Below are 21,469 nucleotides of genomic sequence, written 5' to 3'. Positions count from 1 at the left end.
TTTCCTTTAAATTTTGCAAAGTTTTAAAGTATCAGCAGAATGCGTGTAAACGAGTAAGGGAAAATCTTAGTCTAAATTGCTTGACATGCAGAATAAGCCTACAGTATAAACCAAATTGTTTATCAGCTATATTTTCATTTAAATCTTCATAAATAGCATCAAGCTGCAACTCTGAGTGGCTCTGTGGTTGTGCTCAGCAGCCAATCCACAGCGTATTGTATATACTGTAAAACAGGGTAGCGGACATTCTCCAAGGTACATTCTCCGATCCCGCAGAAATGTCATTGTAACACAGTGAAACAGACTGCAAGTGGATTTATATTTAATATGTATCTGAACACATAGCTCACATAATTTTTCCTGTTTTCAGGTGTTTGGCAAAGGAAAAGCGAACGGTGAACCTACATGGGCCCTGCTGCTTACTGCAGGTATCTGTGAAATCGGCATTCTCATCGCCTCACTGGATGCTGTGGCTCCCATCCTGTCCATGTGAGTGGAGTTGTTTTCCTATCAATCTTTATCTCATGTGTTCATTCAAAGTGCCTTAATAGTATTTAGTCACATTTTTCCTTTTTTTCTTTAAACTACTATTTGCTATTTTCTCACTTATTTTCAAGTTTTCCCCTCAATTTTTCCCTACGCCTTTTCATTTCCTACTCTTTTGTCTAAGACGTGTGCTTCTTCATCTCTTCTCATCTACTTCACACTGAACTCACTTATCTCCATGTCTGACTGATGGCTCTCGTTCATAATTCCTTCCTTTCTTCCTGCTCACCTGTTTATTTCAGGAAGCGGTTTTCGGAATTATGACAGATGTTTTGATTATGATTATTAATTCTGATTTTTTTTTATGTGTGTGTGTTTGTCTTCCAGGTTCTTCTTGATGTGTTATCTGTTCGTGAATCTGGCCTGTGCTCTTCAGACCCTCCTGCGCACCCCTAACTGGCGGCCTCGCTTTAAGTTTTATCACTGGTTAGCATGGAGCATAGGTCAAACTGACCTCACTCATGTTGGATTGTGTTGGTCCATTATCAGTATACAAACTATTTTTAGCTTATCCATGTAAAGCAAGTGAACCAGAGCTAATTATCCTCTCAGGGGTCAGTGACCTCTGACAGTTGTTTTGATCATCATGGCAGACAGGCATGGAAACCGGCCCTGCTCCTATTAGCTACTCCAATTACAGAGTCTCAAATCTCTCTCAGTATACACTCTCGAAGGATACACACTTTGGTCCATGATGATGTATGAGGGTGGGTTCAACTGCAGAGGAGGTGGAGGTTCTTTAGGGCTAAAGACACACAGCCTGCCTACTGCCATTTCTTCAAAGTTGAGGGTTGCCTTGTTTTTGGCCCCTTCATTTTTCTGCAAGCCTCAATTCATCAAGGGTTTATTTTGTTAAAGGTGCCATATGTAAAAATGTAAAGTGTTTCAAGACCCGTACTAATTGTATTATTACAAAGATAGATTGGAAACAATGTGGTTTGGAGTACTCATATGCTGTTCATCTGGTTAGGTTCTTCATTATAAGTTTCTATATAAAATGTTCTGATCCAGAATTATCCCTGCCATCCGTTGAAAAGTAAAGCTTCTCAACTCTTTTTTGTTAAAAGGAAATGTGTGTGCCTTCCGATATATTAACAGAAGGTATCTATAGAGTTCTTGAGTCTCTGTCTACAAAAAAAGTTTTTATAAATTATAGATAGATATTATAAAAACAGGGTCTGGTAGATGACAATTAAGTATTAAGTAATGTCTACATAAAAACAACAGCTCTTTCTTTCAGTCAAATACAAACTCTTATATTTCTCTCTTATCCAACAGGATGCTGTCTTTCCTAGGAATGAGCCTGTGTCTTTCCCTGATGTTTATTTCCTCTTGGTACTATGCCCTGGTAGCCATGGTCATCGCTGGCTGTATCTACAAATACATCGAGTACAGAGGGTAAGCTCAGCTGAAAGCACAGGTCTGGATCGACAGCACTGCATGTGTAGGCTTATACACTGATTTGCCAATGTTTCACAGACATAGTCAAGAAGTGTTAAAAATCAACCTCTGGCTTTATTATATTTGTACGTTTGTGTGTATACAGAGCTGAGAAAGAGTGGGGTGATGGCATCCGTGGACTGTCGCTCAATGCGGCTCGTTACGCTCTCATTCGGCTGGAGGAAGCGCCGCCACACACTAAAAACTGGAGGTGAGAATTCTAGTGTCTGTATATAAAATAATCAAATCTTCATATGGAGAGCTAATATTTGAATCTGATTTATCTTCTCTACACAGATCATAGTGACCGCATTTCTTGCTAGTTGCTATAATCCAAAAAGGATTACTATTTGATATGCCTCACGACCTTGTTAATCCCACACTGAATAAATTACCTGCCCTTCGACCCTCCGTCGATTCATCCAACGTTTAACACTCAAAAATGTTTTTGTTGAGGCCAGATCTTTTCCTCGTTCTAATTCCAGCTATATGAGGGTTGTCGTAATCTGATGCCAAGAAAAAAAGAACTCATAATGCCATCTGTCAGAGCAGGCAGGACGTTATGTGTGGAGAGGAAACCAGTGCCCTTCTGCACCCTCATTGTCGCTTAAGCCTCTTTACGTGACTTGATGCCAGTGTGTCGCTGCAGACAAATTAAATTTGCTGACCTGTGTTTTCAGATCTTTATAAAAATGCTATTATTCCTCTTATAGTTCCAACTAGTGCAAGATTATTAAATTTATGTGCTTTAAAGAATGTAAATGTTGAAGCTGGTATTAACAGTAAAAGAATGAGGAGTGGCAGTGTGGCATTTTATTACAGTAGGTATGTCAACCTGTGAAGTTCATGCTAAAAAAATAGAGGAAGTAGCTTTAGTTTCACAGACTGAAATTAAGGAACTTTGTACAAAACATAGTACAGGATGGTGACATAGTGTGTAGCATAGATGCCTCTTGGCTCCAAGGTCCTGAGCTTGGGTTACTGTAGAGATTAACATGTCAGCATGTTTGCTTCACACCTTCAGGGTTGGATTGTTCAATTCTGAACTCCACCTTACATACACAGAGTTTCTTTGCTGTCATTTGGAGATTAGTTATAGACGTGTTATAGGCTGACTGGCATCGTTAAATTGTCTGTAGTGTATGAATGGGTGATGGTGGTTTTCTCTGTATGTTTGCATGGGTCTCTGTGATGCAGGTCGGTGGATTGAATTTGATATCCTAAGTCTGTAAATTGTTGAACCTTGTGAACTCGTGTTAATGTATTCAATGATCGAGACTTCAAAGCACTGATGTACGCCGATCTGGATATGGGCATCTGCCAAATGCTGTGAATGTAAATAAATATGCTAAATTGCCCATAGTGTGAATTCTCACATCATTCATCCACTGTTCCTGGGAGAGGCTCCAGACCCACCACAACCCTGCTCAAAGATTCCTAACCCTTTTACTAGTACGCTGGTGTTCACCTGTAGAATGGAAACAGATTATTTTATTGACCAAGTCTTGTAAAAAAAATGAGTCAGGACGCTGTTGGCTATCAGTGTAAAACGTTTTTACCTCTGTTCTGTTTATGAACTTTTCTACTAATTTATTGCCCCTAGTAGGTTCAGTAAAAGCAGAAATACTTATGAAAAACTACTAATATGTAATACTAAAACTTGAGTATTTATATGAGCCAGTAACCACCACTGTGGAGTGTGACATGACAAAGAAAATCAATTCAGAATATGGACGATAAAGAACAGGCAGAAATAAAAAAAAGAATTGGAATAAAGTTCCAATTAAATACCTAAATCATGATGTTCCTCTACAATTATGTTCCTAAAGGAACAAAGCTGGAACATTCAAAGGAACCTCATTGACAACCAGTTTAGTCAATAGTAAAGATTTAGACTCTGATGTGTTTTCTACCTGAAAAATCTATTAACTTCAGTTAGTGGTGCATTTTTTCATCAATCACATTAATTGGTAAAAATGTAAGCACAGAATTCTTTTAGACTTACAGTAAGACGTGTGTCATTACTTCTTATGACAGCTGTACGCATGTTAAATTGAAGAGGGCTTTGGCTCAATGTGGGTTGTGATTTAATTCACACGACACGTCTATTCTCAATTCTTCTATAATAAAATCCTGGAGGAACTGCAACTTTCACCACAAACTAGGATTATGAATCTGTATTCTTAATCATAAACTGCATTAAAAAGATGTTAAATATGAGTGTATTGAGAAGAAGTATTTTTGGGTTAGCACAGGAATGTCTTTATGATCCCAGCAGCTTTTCTTAAGCCTATTTAAGCCTCTTCAAAGCAACATATAAGTATAAGTGCAACAAAACCTCAGAGAAATAACCATGAACTGACATTTACAGTACATCAACCATCTCCTCTGCTGTTGTGTTCCAGGCCTCAGCTGCTGGTGCTGGTGAAACTAGACTCGGAGCTGAAAGTGAAGCACCCTCGTCTCCTCTCTCTCACCACACAGCTGAAGGCAGGTAAAGGGCTCACCATTGTGGGCTCTGTGCTGGAAGGTACATACCTCACCAAGGAAACAGAAGCCAAGAGAGCTGAGCAAGTAAGACCACAGATCTACATAGTGATGTCTGCATGCTTTAAGCAACATAACTAAAACCTTTACCTAGCATGCTACATTCATTATACACCAAATTTAAATGTATTTACTAGTAACATGTGTTTGTGCAGGTCCCAGAAAGAAATTTTTAGATGGTTGAGTTGGCATATAGTATAAAGTATAAGGAGATACTGGCACCTAGTGGTACTAAGGAATTTTATTTATTTTTGTTATTTTAAACACCATAATAATTCTTTAAAAGCAGTGAATCAGCTTTTTAATATTGGTCTTATAAAGCTGCTGAGTGACTCATACACCATAAATTGGTATATTTTCTGTTCCGAATCGGTCAGAATTTATAGTTATTTATCAGGTTTTTGTTCACGTTCTTCATTCAAAGGCAAATTTTTATAGTAAAAACTTTGACAGGGACATCGTTTCACTTCAAATAAATAGATTTTAAAAAGATTGTATTTGTTTTGATGAAGTTTTCTTCAAGGACACGAATATATTATTTACAGAAAGAGTTTACAGTGTTAGTGTTTTGTAATAGTTAGCAGAAAAGCTATACATTTTCCAACATGGGGAAAGTCTTCATGACAGAGGAGCTGCATTTGCTATTTGTCTTATTAACTCACGTTGACCTTTTACCATGGAATAAATGGATAAAATAAATGGATAAAATATATGATATTATTCTATAATATATAAACTTCCCTTAGGTTTGGTAAGTTATTTTGTTATAGGTTTTGCGTATGGGTCGCTCTGCACCGATTCGTTAAATATTTTACAAAAACAGCATGCCTCCAAGTGTTTTATTCCTTACTTACATACTAATATCAGTTTATTCTGCTGTTCTTATCACAAAACAAATAGCACTTAAGGTAAAGCAATATAACCAACTGAGACAAAGAACAAACATTCTGATAAGATAACTTAAGTGTATCTAAATAGTATTTTTTTTTCTTTGTTTTCTTTTGTTCTTTGTAGAACATTAAAGTAGCCATGACTGCAGAAAAGACCAAGGGCTTCTGTCACGTGGTGGTGACATCCAACCTACGTGATGGTATCTCACACCTAGTCCAGTCAGCCGGGCTCGGGGGCATGAAGCACAACACGGTGCTGATGGCATGGCCGGGTGCCTGGAAACAGTCCAACGACCCTCTCTCATGGAAGAACTTTATAGGTTATCATCTCAAAATAATGTTTTGGTAAAGATTTACCAAAGATTCACCTGTACCAAAGATTCATTTACATTTGCTTCTTCTTCTTGTTCTTCAGAGACTGTGCGAGAGACCACAGCGGCTCATCAGGCTTTACTGGTAGCTAAGAACGTGGACAACTTCCCTCAGCAGGAACGGCTACGAGAGGGCACCATAGATGTTTGGTGGGTGGTTCATGATGGAGGAATGCTGATGCTCCTGCCCTTCCTGCTTCGCCAGCACAAGGTATGCAAAACTAATGTCTGAGTATGATATCTATGTGATCTGACCACAAAAGCTTAACTAACCAATTATGGAATTACTTTACATAAAAGGAGTCTGTTCTTCCTGTTTTCTTGTTCTTCCTTTGTCTACTTCTACTGTTCTCTGTGTCTCGATCAGGTGTGGAGGAAGTGCAAGATGCGCATCTTCACCGTAGCTCAGATGGATGATAACAGTATCCAGATGAAGAAAGATCTTCAGATGTTCTTGTACCACCTTCGGCTGGATGCCGAGGTTGAGGTTGTTGAAATGGTAAGCTTGTGTACGGATAGCTGACTTTTGAACTCCTGTGATCACAGCCGTATTGAGAGCGCTGTCTTTTTTCTTTTAAACAAATCTTGTGTTCTTCTGCGTTTTCCTGAAAACAGCACGAAAGTGATATCTCAGCTTTCACCTATGAAAAGACCCTTGTTATGGAGCAGCGATCCCAGATGCTGAAGCAGATGCATCTCTCCCGGACAGAGAGGGAGAGAGAGGTAATGATTTTGCAAAAACTTCCTTATTCTGTTATGTTGAAACTTAATAATGGCATTTGGGCAGCAACCATGAAATTTTACTGTGATACTAGCATGCGAGGGTTTTTATTGTGTTGTAATTACCTAAAGTCACTCAAAACCAATGTAGACCATAATTTTTTTTGTAATTAGTAGCAAATAATATTAATAACTGCTTTATGTTGCTTCCAGTAGCTATGAGAAAAGGGCTCAGAAACATCCATCAGGAAACTTACAGAAAGCCAAATATAAATGCCCCTAAACATTCATGTGCCTTCCCCTTCTTATATTAAAGTAAAGATTTCATATATATGGGCTGCATTATTACAACTGGGGTCATAATTTTACATACAACAAATTTATTTATTTGTTTATTTATTAATTAGAGGGATTATGCTGCCCTTAATAAGCTGTTTTACATAATAGATGTTTAAATATAGTGCACAAGACACAATGGTAACTGAATGTACTCAAATGAACCAGTTCCAAAGTTTAACATATGCTTGATTCTTAAAACTGTGTCTTGTTACCTGCATGTTCAACAATAGTTCTTCAGGAATCCCTTGTTTGTCCTGAGCAGTTAAACTGCCCACTCTTCTTCAGAAAAATACTCCAGGTCATACACATTATTTGCATTTCCAGCATCTTCTACATATTCCACATATATATTGTGACTATATGATTCTTTATCTTAATCTTTTCATCCTGAGGACAACTCAGGGACTCATACAAAACTATTGCAAAAAGTACAAAACTCTCAAGAAGGCAACAAAACATGTTAAGATCTAGTGGGTGTAACAATTTGAATAGGATAATCGATATAAATTATTTTGTTTAAAGATTTTTCATGTTGTATAGCCCTTCATGCTACAGTACATAAGATATTTACATGTTCCCAGAAGACAAAATCATAATTCACACCAATCATTCTGTTCAGAATTTACATTTAAATGTAATAAATTTCATAAATTATTTAGCCTTAGCTCATGACCCCAGCTGTCGATTGGGACATATAGTCCTTTCTGTTCAGTGCTCAACATTTATTTTTGAGATTAACATTTCTTTAAAAAAAAATTAATAGTAATTGTTTTTATTTCCCCAAGCTACATACTCGCATTATTTTTATTGAAATGATTCCATGTTTAAGTTTAGGGTGACTTTAACTCTAGGGTCTAGGGTGACTTTAACATTCTGTGAGAATAACAATATGTTATTGTTATTTAAAACAATTCCATGTTGGCATCAAATGAACCTATGGTGATAGTTAGGATAGTATGTGGGGGGAAAAAAACAGGAAGTACAATTTCTGGTTCTCCTGATCAGTTATGTTTAAAAATCTAATATTGGATCCTATTGTATTTACCTGAAAAATCATCTGAAATCTTTAGAAGACCTAGCATGAAACCTTTTTGCACACCGTAATGTAGCCGTATGACATCTCTCGTATTGTTGCTGCTATGGGGACTGGAACTTCCCCCTTCAGATTCAGAGCCTCACTGACGAATCTCGTAGCTCCATTCGGAGGAAGAACCACACTCGGGCTCAGAGCTCGGGCTCAAGTAACCAAGGTGCTGCACTGGAAGACGAAATGGAGAATGAGGTAGCGAATTGTGAAAACCGTGCCCTTCGAGAGCACCACCCTGGATCCAACCCTCACAATTACAGAGCCGCAAACAAGCACAGAGAACTTTACAATACAGTCAAAGACAAACCTTTTAAATCTTTAATCTTTACACAGAAATCTCTGTTGGGTACCACGTGATGTTGTGGCTCTGTAACTGTCATGGTGTGTTTATCCAGCTCCGTGACTCCTCCCATTAAGCATGACTCTCTGATACCATGCACAGTGGCCTCCACCTCCTTGTGAACCCCCTATGAGCATAAATATTCTTCTCCTTTCCTTACACTCCTTATTATTTGCTACCCTTCTCATAGCGAGAGCTTCACTACAAACTTTCCTCTTTAATTAGCTAGCAAAAAAAGTAGCAGATGGTAGCTTGGATTTTGACCCATGTGTTGTTTTTTTGTTCACAAATAATATGCATAACATTGCATGCCAGCTTGTTGGTATAATACCATGTCATTGTGCATATTAATACAGTAGTTTTCAATAAAACATGTAAAAACTAAACATCAAACAACCTTTATTGTGTGTTTTACATGTTGTACAGCATGGATCATTTGGTACTCATATGAAACACACTTTCACCTCCATGTATACATTGTTGTTTTTAGTATATTCATTGCTCAGTTCTGCGATGTTTTCATTATTATTTTTTAGCAAATGTACTAAAATATGTCAATTTTACCTCAGTGAAGTTCTAAAGTTTATATCATAGAGCTCCATAATTTTTTAATTTTTTAATAAGCAAATCATTTTAATAACAAAAATCTATTAACATTTAGTATGTACCTACCTGTGTTTAGCATGCTAATCATGTTTGCTATTGTAGTCAAAATTGCAAACTTGTAACTAACAAATTGCATTACAATTTATTTTTTAAATCAGTTTAGAATAGAAGAGGAAAAAAAAACTAAACCAAATTGTTCTTGGATTGTGTTGCTATTAGCCTCGACTTTTAGCATTTTGATTTAGTTAGTCACAGTTTGTAGTAATGAGCAAATACCTGAAGGTTATAATTTCCCCATGTATGAGAGGGGACATTTTTGTATATGCCGGCCCAGAAGTTAATTAGCTAGTTGTCCTAGAGCTAGCAAGCTAGTTAGCTACCTTGCAAATGCTCAATAGCAAAACACAAATGTAAACACAAATCACTCCTGAAAAAACTTCTGAAAATTGTTTTATTTAATAGAATTGGTCAGTGTCAAACCCTTGCTAAGATTAGCGCATCCTCCATTTTGGATTTAATGCTCTACGTGAGTAAAGTATCCAAAGTTACTTTTATGACAGGTCAGTGTGTCATTTAATGTTGACATAACAATATCTAATTGAGGATTTCCTTTTATTAGCTACTATGCACCAGAATTTTGAGCCATTGGGAACTGATTTAATGCTTGTAACAATTCCTCAGGCGCAGCTCATTCACGATAAGAACACAGCATCCCATGCTGCTATTAACGACAAAGCTGATGCCACTCCTGACCGTGTTCACATGACCTGGACCAAGGAGAAGTTTATTGGAGAACGCAATCGCAACCGGGAGCAAAACGCCAGCATGGCTGTGCGGGATATTTTCAATATGAAACCGTGAGTACATAACACATTTTGAATTATCTCTTCAATTAAATGGGGAGTTTGATTAGATTCGTGTACAGCAAAACTATGAAAAACTTTATAAAAAGTGTTTAAGATTACTATTAGTATACATCATCTCAGGTCTGGAAGCAGTTTGCATGATTTGATACTGTACATACTCTGCTGATACTGTGCATATTTTTTTCTTTAGTTGTGTCTTCTTTTCAAGGCCAGAGCCTGCATGACCTGTACTAGTATTTGTTATCGTATATAGGATTTTGCAAGCCATCTTTGTTAAACAGCATGGCCCAGTGTGTAGGCTCATTGTCTGGACTAACGGTCATGATCTCACCATGTGTCCTGTGTCTCTGTGTTACTGAATAAACCTCCATAGAGCCAACATCCATGTATGCAAGAATGCGTTAGTATATCAATTAATACTTAGAAATGATTAGGAAAAACTCATTAAATAATCCATATAGCTTACTATATTCATGTGTGCATTAATGTATCACTATTAAAAGAATAGAATATGACATACAGTATGTCTGTCAACAACAATACCTACACTTTTTATATAAAGTCCATCTCCTTCATTATAATTAGTTATAGAACTTATTATTAATATTTCTCTGCCATGACTATTCATTTATTTTTGACATTATGGGTTGGATTCAGAGTTGAGGTATGCACAAGCAGTGAGGAATTTTTTTGATATTCAGACATAACTATGGACTTTATATGACACGGTTCATTGTAATTATTCCTTAAAAGTCCACCAAAAGTGTATTTTTATTTGCGACATTTTTGGTGTGCTTAGTAAATTTATCCTTCAAACTACAGGCATGCTTTCTTAATAAGTGAGATCATTAAATTAACAAAAACGAGTTATTGATATTCTACATAAATTTATAGCCTACGTCTCTACATTAGATTTAGAATTCTGTGTCTATATTATGCTTTATCATATTATGTTATACTATATTGTAGCATGTATTCATACAGTATATATAATCTACCAAATAATAGGAAGCACTGGAACATTTGCTATTGTTTAAAGGTGGTAATCTACGAGTTATCCAAAAAAAAAAAAAAAAATCACGTTTCTACTCGAGAAGAGTCCGGCAAACTTCTACGTGTGAACTTCACTAAACTGATTTGTATAAACTGAATGGAGAGTGAAGAATATTCACCTAAACAGCTGCATAACCCGAGTCTGAATACGAGTAAATTTCTCCTGTGAAAATATTGACGTAAATATTAGACCTGTCACCAACTCTGAATACGGCCTGTGTGTGTAGTTATCCAAAGTATCCTTATTTTTCTGATTTAACTCGGGTATCTATTTGACCAGGATCCTCATTATGAGGACACAGTCTTATGTAAATGCATTTTAAAGAAATTTTTAACAAAAAGTTGAACCATGCTTAAAGCAATGTTTCCAAATCCCAGTTCTGAGGACTATTAATTAACACATTTTTACGTTATATAGTAGAATTAAAAGCAAATCTTTCTCATATGGTGTTAAATTCGATCATGTGCCCTTTGCCCTGGGATTGGGAATGCTGTGTTAAAGCAGTTCTTAAGGTCTATTCGGAATGGATTAGTTTTACGTGGGGACGTGGGGGTAAAGTAATTAATTATTACCAGAGCTTCTCGGTGATTTTAGTCCTGTCCGAATGTGCCATCTCGGTAATCATTACGGACAATGTCAGTAAAGATTACGCCGACTTTTACCTTCTGTAAAAAGGTCCGGAAAAATGACGTCATACGCACATGTCGACAAGGAGGTTACTGTGGTGCGTAAAGCGAGTTACCCCTCCCACTTCTGCTAGATTTACTGAGATGTCTTGGCCAATTAATATTACAAATGTCCTGAGGTAAAATTGCATTACTCCAAGTCCCCACGTAGAACTAATCCAGTCCGAATAGTGCTTTAGTGTTTCACACTATGTTTAATTAGACAATTGTAGGTTACAGCTTTAAGCATTTTTACCTGTGATATTCTGGGATGGTTGGCATGTCCTCATGAAGGGTTTACAGCAGCGTCTAAGTTTGTCTCTGTTGTTTTGTCCCATTTTCCTCCTTCCAGAGAGTGGGAGAGTCTGTAAGTCCACTTTATTTTTAATGTAGGCCATGTGTCTGTGTTGTAGTTGTCCTGTCTCTTACTGTAGGTCCATTATAATTTATCCTGCTCAGAGTGTCTGTGCGTGTGTGTGTCTGTGTCTGTGTGTGTGTGTGTGTGTGTGTGTGTGTGTGTGTGTGTGTGTGTAAGAGAGAGAGATTGTGAGTTTGTGAAAGTGAAAGCATGTGTGAAAACATTGTGTGTGGGTGTGTGAGAGTGCATGTGTATGAGTGAGAGAAAGAATGAGCGTGTGAGAGAGAGTTTGTGTGAGAGCGTGAGTTTGTTTGTGAGAGTCTTGCGTGTCTGTGAGCGTGTGTTTGTGAGTGTGTGAGAGTGTGGCCAAGGGTGCGTGAGCGTAAGTGTGTGTGAGAGTAAATGTGTGGGAGAGCGTGAGTTTGTCTGTGAGAGGTGTGTGTGTGTGTGTGTGTGTGTGTGTGTGTGTGTGTGTGTGTGTGTGTGTGTGTGTGTGTGTGTGTGTGTGTGTGTGTGTGTGTGTGTGTGTGTGTGTGTGTGTGTGAATGAGTACATGCATGCTTCTTACAATGTCATTATGTCTCACTGCATAAAGCCATTTAATTAGCATGACACAGTAGTATGTTGCTTTCAATCAAAACACTACATGCTTTTCAGACACAGCACCTGGTGTCAGTTTGAGTTTAATATCTGGACACATTATTCAAACTGTACTCTACATCATAAGCCTAAAAAACCCTGCAACCTTAACAGATCTTCGAGTGTGGGTGGAGCGTTGAATTGACATCAGGCTGTAATGGAGGGCATGTGTTTTTGATTGTGTTGTGTGTGTGTGTTTAACTGTAATTTGCATTAAGGTCTTGTGCATATCCTGCTCCACTTATCAGCTATTAGTGCCATGCGCTTTATCCTCCACTAATGTGCTTTTGTTTAACTAGTTGCTCTGACCCTATAGAAGAGCAATGCGGTTTTTAATAAAGATGTTTAGATTGTATTAACAACATATACATGTTGTTAAAATGTATTTATGTAATTCTTATTTACTGATCTGTAATAGAATAATAATTTAATATTATATAAAGGCATAAAAAAATAATCATGAAATAATAGCGAATTAAAGTCACCCAAAACCTATTTTGAATGTCACTGGGCATTTTTTTTTTCTTTATTTATATATAAATATATAAATAAATCCATACAGTGTGTCTGACATGTCAGGATTCTACTTATACTTTGCTTTGTATTTATTATTTATTTGTATTTATTATGTTCTGTGTGCCCATTTTTTTCAGCTGCTGAATCATGTTTTGTGGATTTTGCTCAACGTATTCTTCTCAATGTTATTTTGCTCACTGTTCAGTGTTCTCTTTGATCACTGACTTTTTGGACACACTGTAGATTATGTGAACATTCATTTCATTCATAAAAAGGCCTCCAATCCTACATGCACCTAAACTGGTAGTAATTTGACTGAATTTGCATATCGGTGCATAATATATTCATATTTTAATGCTTGTTTGTTGAATACACTTAAATTGGCAGAGATGGTTTTCACTTGATCAAACTGAAATTAATTCAATAATAAGGATTTATAAGGTTTCAGGTGACTTTAATATGACCCCCCCCCTTTTAATTAATTAATTCTCACATAATCTTATTATAATTGTCTTCTGTGTATTTTGGACTGTAGATATTCCCGGATAAACAAGACATATACAAGATATATTGGTTATTGCAACTGAATGGGAGATTTAAGCCACAGTACAAACACAGGGGCAGTTCAATACATTTTTATTCACTTAACTAGTACAAAGGATGTGCCAATTAAATATAGTATTATATCCTATGAATATAAATCCAGTCTTGCATGTTTACTACAGGTACAGCCAGCTAGAGCATTGACCATATTAAAGTACCTTGAAGCACGAAGTGCTCTCCTTGCCCCTGTATTTGGTGTCTATGGTTTTTCACCCATTCTTTGAGGTTTTCAGACGTCAGTCTGTTGATATTTATTATTTCTTTATATGCATTTCGGAAACAGCAACCAGTCAAACGTAAGGCGCATGCACACGGCCGTGAAGCTGAATGAAGTGGTGCTGAACAAGTCGCAGGATGCTCAGCTGGTCCTTCTCAATATGCCTGGGCCACCCAGAAACCGTCAAGGAGATGAGAATTGTATCCTTATCTAAATTTATAATTAATACACATATAATACACTATATTATTATTATTGTTGTTGTTGTTGTTGTTCTTTTTATTATTATTAATTAATGTGCTTGCAAAGCACATTCTTATTCTCTTGCATACTTATTATATTTATATATATAATATATATATATATTTTTTCGGACACTTTTCGGCGCGTAACTTGTCCCGCAGCTTTTGTCCTAGACCCATAAATGAGGTGGCCGGCTCATTGAGGAGAGGTGTGCTATGTATTTTAGAAGTGATCCGACCAACGATGTTTGCACATCCGACGAAAAAGCGGCCAAAAAAGTCCCATAGAAATGAATGGGAAATTCCTAAAATTCAAGCGAAATCAAAAACATTTAGCACAACATGGACATGTCATATATCAAAACACTCAGCACGATGAGGGGAACTTGCCACGTGCAAGCACATTCACATTTTCTTTAGGAAATGTACCGTTCTAGTTGTTGTTGTTTTATTTTTACAATTTTAGTCCGAGATGAAAATGGGCTGAATATTGTATAGTGTAGATGTTCATTCATATTTGAAAAAGGCAGGTCTGGGTGCAAGTTTTCATTCCAGTCAAACAGGAGCCACATGTGGTTTATCTGTTTAATCAGCTGATATTGGCCTTTTATAGACCAAGTGTGGATTCTGCTTGGTTGGAGATGAACACCTGAACCCACACAGGCCCTTTTACCTCTGATAAGAAGAAAGCCTAAGCTAAAAAGCTGCACTGACTGACTGACTGACTGACTGACTGACTGACTGATTGATTGATTGATTGATTGATTGATTGATTGATTTCACTGACAATTTTTTTTTTCTTCCTTAACCTATGTGCTTCAGACATGGAGTTCCTGGAGGTTTTGTTAGAAGGTCTTAACCGGGTTCTGTTGGTGCGTGGTGGTGGGCGAGAGGTTATAACCATCTACTCATAACTTCCTTGCTGTTCCAGCTGTATTTGAATAGCATTAATGGTGAAGCTGGGAATGGGATGGTGGCATTATGGAGGACTGGTGTTTCTGGACAGACTGTGCAGTTTTGGCCTTGAAGTAAAAAAGGAGGCAGATGATCCTTCCCAGAGGATCCACAGAAGGCCAAGGGACAAACAAGCACACCACAACTAATGGCACTCATTTCCTTTCTATGTTCATTTTATTTTGTGATTCGTCCTTTGCCTCCTACCTTTTATTGTCTGTCTCTGTTCAGTGAAGGATATATCAGTAAATGCTGTGTTCTGATAGTTAGCAATTTCCAAAGGCATTGATTCCTCTATTCGAGGTTTACGTAAGTTTGTTAACACAGCCATTTCTGTAGGTATTACAGAGTTTTTAGTGGGACGGGTAGAACTAGAGTTACCTCTTGCTTTCGGTGTGCCGCTCGTGACGAGGGCCGTAATAAACACCACAGCAGCACTACGTGGTGTTATAACAAAGCCTGGCTAGCTGTTCCGCAGCCATTCTACCTTACGATCATAAGATTAGATTAGTTACAAGCAGCAGTAGTCACACACAGAAAGGCTCTTTAGAGCAATGCCGTTGAAGAATTTCTGTTTCCCTGAAGAACAGTCCCATTTTTTTTTTAAACTATTTAATTTATTGGCACTGAAAATAATCATAATCATTTTTAACAACTAAGATGCTATATATAATGGTAGCATTTTTGGTGGGAATAGTTTTCTCTCTAGGTTGCCAGACATGGTTAAAAATCTATCCGATTCCTTCCTATGGCATTATTCTTAAGAACCTTTTGTCACTTTTGTCACACATTTTTCTTTAATGTTTATAGTCAATTTCTCATTGTTCAGTCATTCTACATTATTCTTTGTGATCTGCACCAAGTTTAGAAATAAGATATTACTTTTCAACTAGTTAGTATTTATTTGTTTTATGTTTAGGACTAGCTGTAGTGTCTTTGCCAAAGTTTATTTTATTGTATTTTTTGTATTTTATTTACTTGGATACATGCAATAATTTTGGTTTCTTCATTACATCTCATTGCATAATATTATCTAGCTGCTTAAAGGTTTATTATGTTGATATGTTGTATTACTTGAGGTGGTAACCAAGTCTCATAGAAAAAAGTAGCGGGAACATAGCCATAATACTTTGCACAAAAAACCCGGACAATCTTGATTTTAGTCGATTTGAAGTTACCAAATATTTTTTGGATCCTGCTGTTGAATAAGACTCCTGTAAATGTCATCTAGTGGATCATAAAGTTTTAAGCTGGCAGCAAAGTTACAACCAAAGCCGTATTCCTGTATATACAGTTGTAACTGCCTTGACATCTAGTTTGACTTTTTTAATGAGAGGAACAGCAAGTTTTAAATGCTGGGCCTCATAATGTTTTAGTGGTGACAATCGTACACACCAGAAGGGTATAGGAATTTTAGAATCCAGGCTATAAGTCATAATACGTCACATGTACCATAACATAAAGTTGGAGTGAGCATAACTATAGTCCATGTGCTCATAGGTTTTGTTTTCGGTTGTTGTTTTCTTCCCCAGCACCAGTTCAGTTTAAATGTTAAAGCCAGATTCATAGGAAATCCTGTTTTTGTTTAGGAAGCCTGACAAGCTGGTATTGCAAAAAGGAAATACTATCATTTTATGTTTTTAAGATAATGTCATTGTCTTTTGTATCAAAGTATGATTTGTGCCAAAAACTTACAGGAAGGTGTGTGTGTGTGTGTTTGTATGTTAGGTGTATTCACAGTCACGCACAGTAGATGGAGAAAACGTGTATGTGTAAGACGACATGCTTTTAAGAATATGTTTCTGTAATTTCAGCTTAAATGGCTTGAATTGTTTTCCTGTCAATAAGGTCAGAAATGTGGCCGAGAGAGCAAGTCTAGATTCCCTAATATCATCTCTTTTTGCAAGTATCCAGTGCTGTTCAAGCCTGTGTGGTGAAAAAGGGATACATCACTGTATACATTTGAACAGTCTCTTTTTGTTTGCTTGTTTTTTAGCTATGCAGTATTTTATAACCTGAACATTGTATTTTCGACAGTGCATAGTGACAGAACTGGCCACAGAAAGGGAATCCCACAGATGGATTTTGATGAATTGGGACTCTCTTTCTGTGGAGTTTCATCCATGTTTCTATCCGTGTACTAGTTTACTTAGTCTTATCGTGTTGTCTGTTGTCATAGTCTCTGCACTTCAGTTTTGTTACTCTAAGTGTTATGTTTAAATTTAGTGAAATATGGGAAGAGCTCTAAGTGTGTGTGTTTTTGTTTTGTCTTTTTTTTTTTCCTGTCCCCTAAACCAATAGGAACATGACATGTAATGCTTTTCTGGTTCATTTGGAAGAACTTTATTATGGGACCAGGACAGTAAATGGGCTCCAGCAATTCTAAGAATGGTGTTTATCAAAAATTGGACATTAGCACCAACGATTTGGTGTGAAAGTGGGTTTAACTTTTAAAGTGTTTATCGAGGTGAGACGGCTAAAAAGAAAAGATGATGATGATGATGATGAATTGATAAGCCATGGAACTAATAACTGATAGGATTTATTGATATACTACTATATTAAGATCAGTGAGAGGCTTGGTAATGACACAGTGTGGAGAGTTTAACAAACCGTGCCTCATTAGTTTTTAGAAAAATTCTAATTGTTTGTGTTTGCTTCAGCCTGATTCTAATTGAGAGAGAAGAGAGGTGTGTGTGTCTGTGCGTTAGAGAGAAAGAAAGAAAGTATACTGTAAGTGGAATATCTAGATGCAGAGAATTATATAGCAGACTGATTAAAAATCCACAGAAAATCATCTCAGATCAGGACATCCAGTCACCCATCATTCTGCTTTAAAAAGGCAACCCTATGTCTCACATCGACTGTGATGAACAGATGGACACGTTCGACCAAAACCTGTACTAGCCTTGTGCATATTATATAAGTGAGGCTCCAAGTGTAGCACATGTGGATGCACAGTAGTGGAAAGTAGCCCTTTAAATTACATGTGTGCCTCAGAATAATTTAAATTAAACAACTGAAATGTCTTTCGTGTCTTCTGTCTCATTTGTCTTTTATTTCTGTTGCTAAACATGATTTTTTTTTTACTTGTAGCTCATTTATTTTGTTTTAAAAAGTGAACAAACACAAGAGTTTCTTTATAAAACGTACAATCATTTGTACACTAGGTGGCAGCAATTCCACCAGAAAGTCTGTAGAAAATGGTCTAATTGTGTTTAATAAGACCACAGCAGAAAAGAGCTTTTCTGCACCCTGTCCCCATACATCATGTCTAAAGTACTAGCATTAAGTTTAGTTATTAAAATTATAGCCAGTCATTTTAGCATCAGTATGCTAATGAAAGCTGTTTTAGTCTAAATCTAAGTCAAATACAGCTCGTCTCTTCAGTGTACACTCCCAAGCCACACTCTCAAACACTTTTAAACACAAAATCATATTTCATGATGAGAAGATTGCTGAACTGATATGCAGCATTATCAATAAGCAAAAAAAAAATGTACTCATTTTACATAGTAGTTAATCACTGGTGGTCCAGATCATTATGTTGGCTTTGTAGAAGCCAACATTCTGTTTTCCTATTTCAGCGTAGACAAATTTATAAAATTTAATGCGGCCTAGAGCTTTCGAGCCACATGCACCAAATTCGGATATGTTGTAGACGCTTGTCTGAAGTTTGTTGCTATTACTTTTCTAAGCGATCGGAGTACCAGTACTTCCGGTACTGAGTCTCAAAGTGGCCTTTTTCCCCATAGACTCCCATTATAAATTTTGGAGGTTTATAACTCGGCAAGCTTTTGAACTATCTACACCGAACTTGGCCAGCTCCTTTAGGGTGATACTCTGAACAAAGGTTTAAATTGGTGTACCAACTGGCCTTCCGGTTTTGCCACAGCCCCACCCTCAAAATATGCAAAATCAAAAAAACTTTTTACAACATGGACATGTGACATATCAAAACATTCAGAACAATGAGGGAACTTCCTCAGGAGTATTCGAATGACGTCACATGCTCGTCTCCACTTGCCTCCAAATGTTTTGGCACCCTAGCTTTCTGTCTACTTGCCTCCAAAAGTAACACTGACCCTCATGTCCACTCGCCTCCAAAAAGCACTGGCCTTTGTGAATACTTGCATCGTCAAAGCCAACATCAAAGTTTGTCACAACGAACTTTACAAATCTAGTTTGTTCTTTTTGTTTTTGTTCTTCCTGCACCCTCTGCACATCATAATCACCAGGCAGAGGAGTGTTTTCAGTGGCAGACTGCGGTCTCTGTCATGCTCCACTACAAGACTGAGGAACTCTTTTTGTCCCACTAACCATTAGATTGGACAACATCTCTCAGGTATGACAGGGTGGAGAAAGCAGAGGAGTGACTTAGTAAAGTTTTTCATCTGTATTTACTTTTCATTTATACTTACTTGTCTATTTGTATAATTGAATTGAATTAAATATATATATATATATATATATATATATATATATATATATATATATATATATATATATATATATATATATATATATAAAATGTGTGTGTGTGCGCGTATATATTCAGTTTATTTGTAGCACTGCTAATTGACATTGTCTCAAAGCAGCTTTACAGAAGCATAGAAACCGAATAAAAGTGTACAGTTTAAAATTATTTTTACTAGTTATATCTAGAATATAATAGAACAGATGCCTTTATCTCTAAGCAGCAAACTATGGAAATAAACAACAACAAAAACTCTTTGATTGGAATTAAGTTTCAATGCTTTATTGTATTCAGTAATTATAAAATCAGATGTTTCCTTGTTGACCATCTTGTGAAGTTACTGTTGTATTTATATGCTACCTCAACCTTTTTCCACTGTGTGAATAAATCATAATGTATCCACTATTTTAGAATACATACTTTGTTTTTTTATTTGTTTGTTTATTTGAATAATTTAAACAATGAACAGTTTGTCTACTGGAGATTAAAAGGTTGCTTTAGCTAACAAATAATGGATTTTTTGTCTCAGCATATATAATTTCTGTAATTAAATAATCAGCCTTCAAATCAAATGATTTTTAGTTATTACACTTCAACTTTACTGTAACTTATAGTGAATATTCTAACATTATGTAAGCAACCATCTTAGAAATGATTTTTGGTAAAATTCCCACCTCCTACAGTTTGAAGGATCTATAATCTAGTTTAATATAGTTTTCCCTTTTCTGTGTGTAACACACTTGAAAAACTTGTTCTTTAAACCACTTTTTTTCATTACTAATATTTATTTCATAATTAAATGTAATGTCTTGGATTGGGTCAACTTTAAAGATGTGTGTATGTTAGCGAGACATGAGAACAAATTCATTGTGTATACAGTATAATGTAGAATGTGCTGTCGCTTATTAGGCAATTCCAGCCTATATAGTGTCTGCAACAAGTTCAATAGAAACATATTTCCACAGAATTCCACATTTTTCAGTATTTAGTGTCCAGATGCTTAAGTTTAATTTCTGAGTAAAAAAAGACTAAAGCAATGAGATGATAAGATGACAAGCATGTGGTAATGAAGTACAATGCCAATGCCAGTATTTCACTGAATGAATAGTCCTAGTTGTGGTTATCATAATAATTATTGAAAACCCACCCCATGAGTCCATAATACAGAATACACATTACATTCACATGATACTCACTCATAGGTCACAGACTGACCACAAATGTCTCAAAATGAGCAGCATGAGGATTTAGTTTAGAGCTAATAGTAGTGGTTATTTACTGAACGCTTTAGTTTGTCTGTGAATGCCAAGGGCAAATTTCTTGCCAATTGAAATGGAATGATTTATAAACATTTAATTAATTCATTTTGTCTGACAGATCTGATTTAGGTACATGAACTACTTATTTTGGAATGTCTTGAGCTTATCTCGTATTGAGAAAATGTATCTCACACATTGTCTCACTGTGTCTCTTACCTGCCACATTATACTTACTCCCTAGCCTATAGTTAAGCATGGGTCAAGGGCTGAAGGACAGTCTTCACTCATGATTACTGATGTACACTTCAGCTCCACAATCCCATTTCTGGTATGAAACATAACAGTGTAGTGACAAATTGACATTGCACATATACATCGTACATTTCTGGGAATAAACTGAGTACATCATTTAACCAAAAGGGATATGCAAAGAGTAACTACAGTATATATTTCCACACTATACTGTATATATTCCTACTGCTACAGAGCTAAACACCACTCAACCTGTGATCTTGCATGAAGTTAACATGAATTGGCATTAGATATAATCAACGGAAATGATTTCAAGGTTTCTAGATAATTTATGTATCTGTGCATTGTTAGGCATCCATAATTTTATTTGTTTTGTGCTACAGTATAAGAACTAACAATGCCTAACGATGCACAGGTATATAAATTACATAGAAATCACTTCATTTCTGTTTTTCAATTGACTAATTTTCAATAACTTTAC

The 21,469-nt window shown here is 36.4% G+C and overlaps 1 protein-coding gene across 5 annotated transcripts in view; it reads left to right on the top strand.

Moving 5' to 3' along the window:
* slc12a7b (solute carrier family 12 member 7b) overlaps window positions 1-18,029 on the top strand; it is a 69,204-nt gene extending 51,175 nt beyond the window's left edge. For 3 of the 5 annotated variants that reach the window (XM_027149061.2, XM_047810907.1, XM_047810908.1), the window contains exons 13-25: window positions 371-489; window positions 874-972; window positions 1,825-1,944; window positions 2,093-2,197; window positions 4,392-4,560; window positions 5,548-5,743; window positions 5,839-6,005; window positions 6,162-6,293; window positions 6,410-6,517; window positions 9,568-9,743; window positions 11,824-11,838; window positions 13,871-14,004; window positions 14,869-18,029. In XM_027149061.2, coding sequence (XP_027004862.2) covers window positions 371-489; window positions 874-972; window positions 1,825-1,944; window positions 2,093-2,197; window positions 4,392-4,560; window positions 5,548-5,743; window positions 5,839-6,005; window positions 6,162-6,293; window positions 6,410-6,517; window positions 9,568-9,743; window positions 11,824-11,838; window positions 13,871-14,004; window positions 14,869-14,960 — 1,632 coding nt within the window. In that variant the 3' untranslated portion in view covers window positions 14,961-18,029. Of the gene's footprint in view, window positions 1-370; window positions 490-873; window positions 973-1,824; window positions 1,945-2,092; window positions 2,198-4,391; window positions 4,561-5,547; window positions 5,744-5,838; window positions 6,006-6,161; window positions 6,294-6,409; window positions 6,518-8,018; window positions 8,136-9,567; window positions 9,744-11,823; window positions 11,839-13,870; window positions 14,005-14,868 lie in introns of all 5 variants that reach the window. The other 2 variants (XM_047810909.1, XM_047810906.1) reach the window with 2 other exon arrangements.
* The last annotated feature ends 3,440 nt before the right edge of the window (window positions 18,030-21,469 follow it).

Source organism: Tachysurus fulvidraco, chromosome 3, assembly GCF_022655615.1.
Source record: "Tachysurus fulvidraco isolate hzauxx_2018 chromosome 3, HZAU_PFXX_2.0, whole genome shotgun sequence".
NCBI lineage: Eukaryota > Metazoa > Chordata > Actinopteri > Siluriformes > Bagridae > Tachysurus > Tachysurus fulvidraco.
The sequence above is the reverse complement of the archived record's forward strand: the minus strand, read 5'-3'. Positions and strand labels throughout refer to the sequence as shown.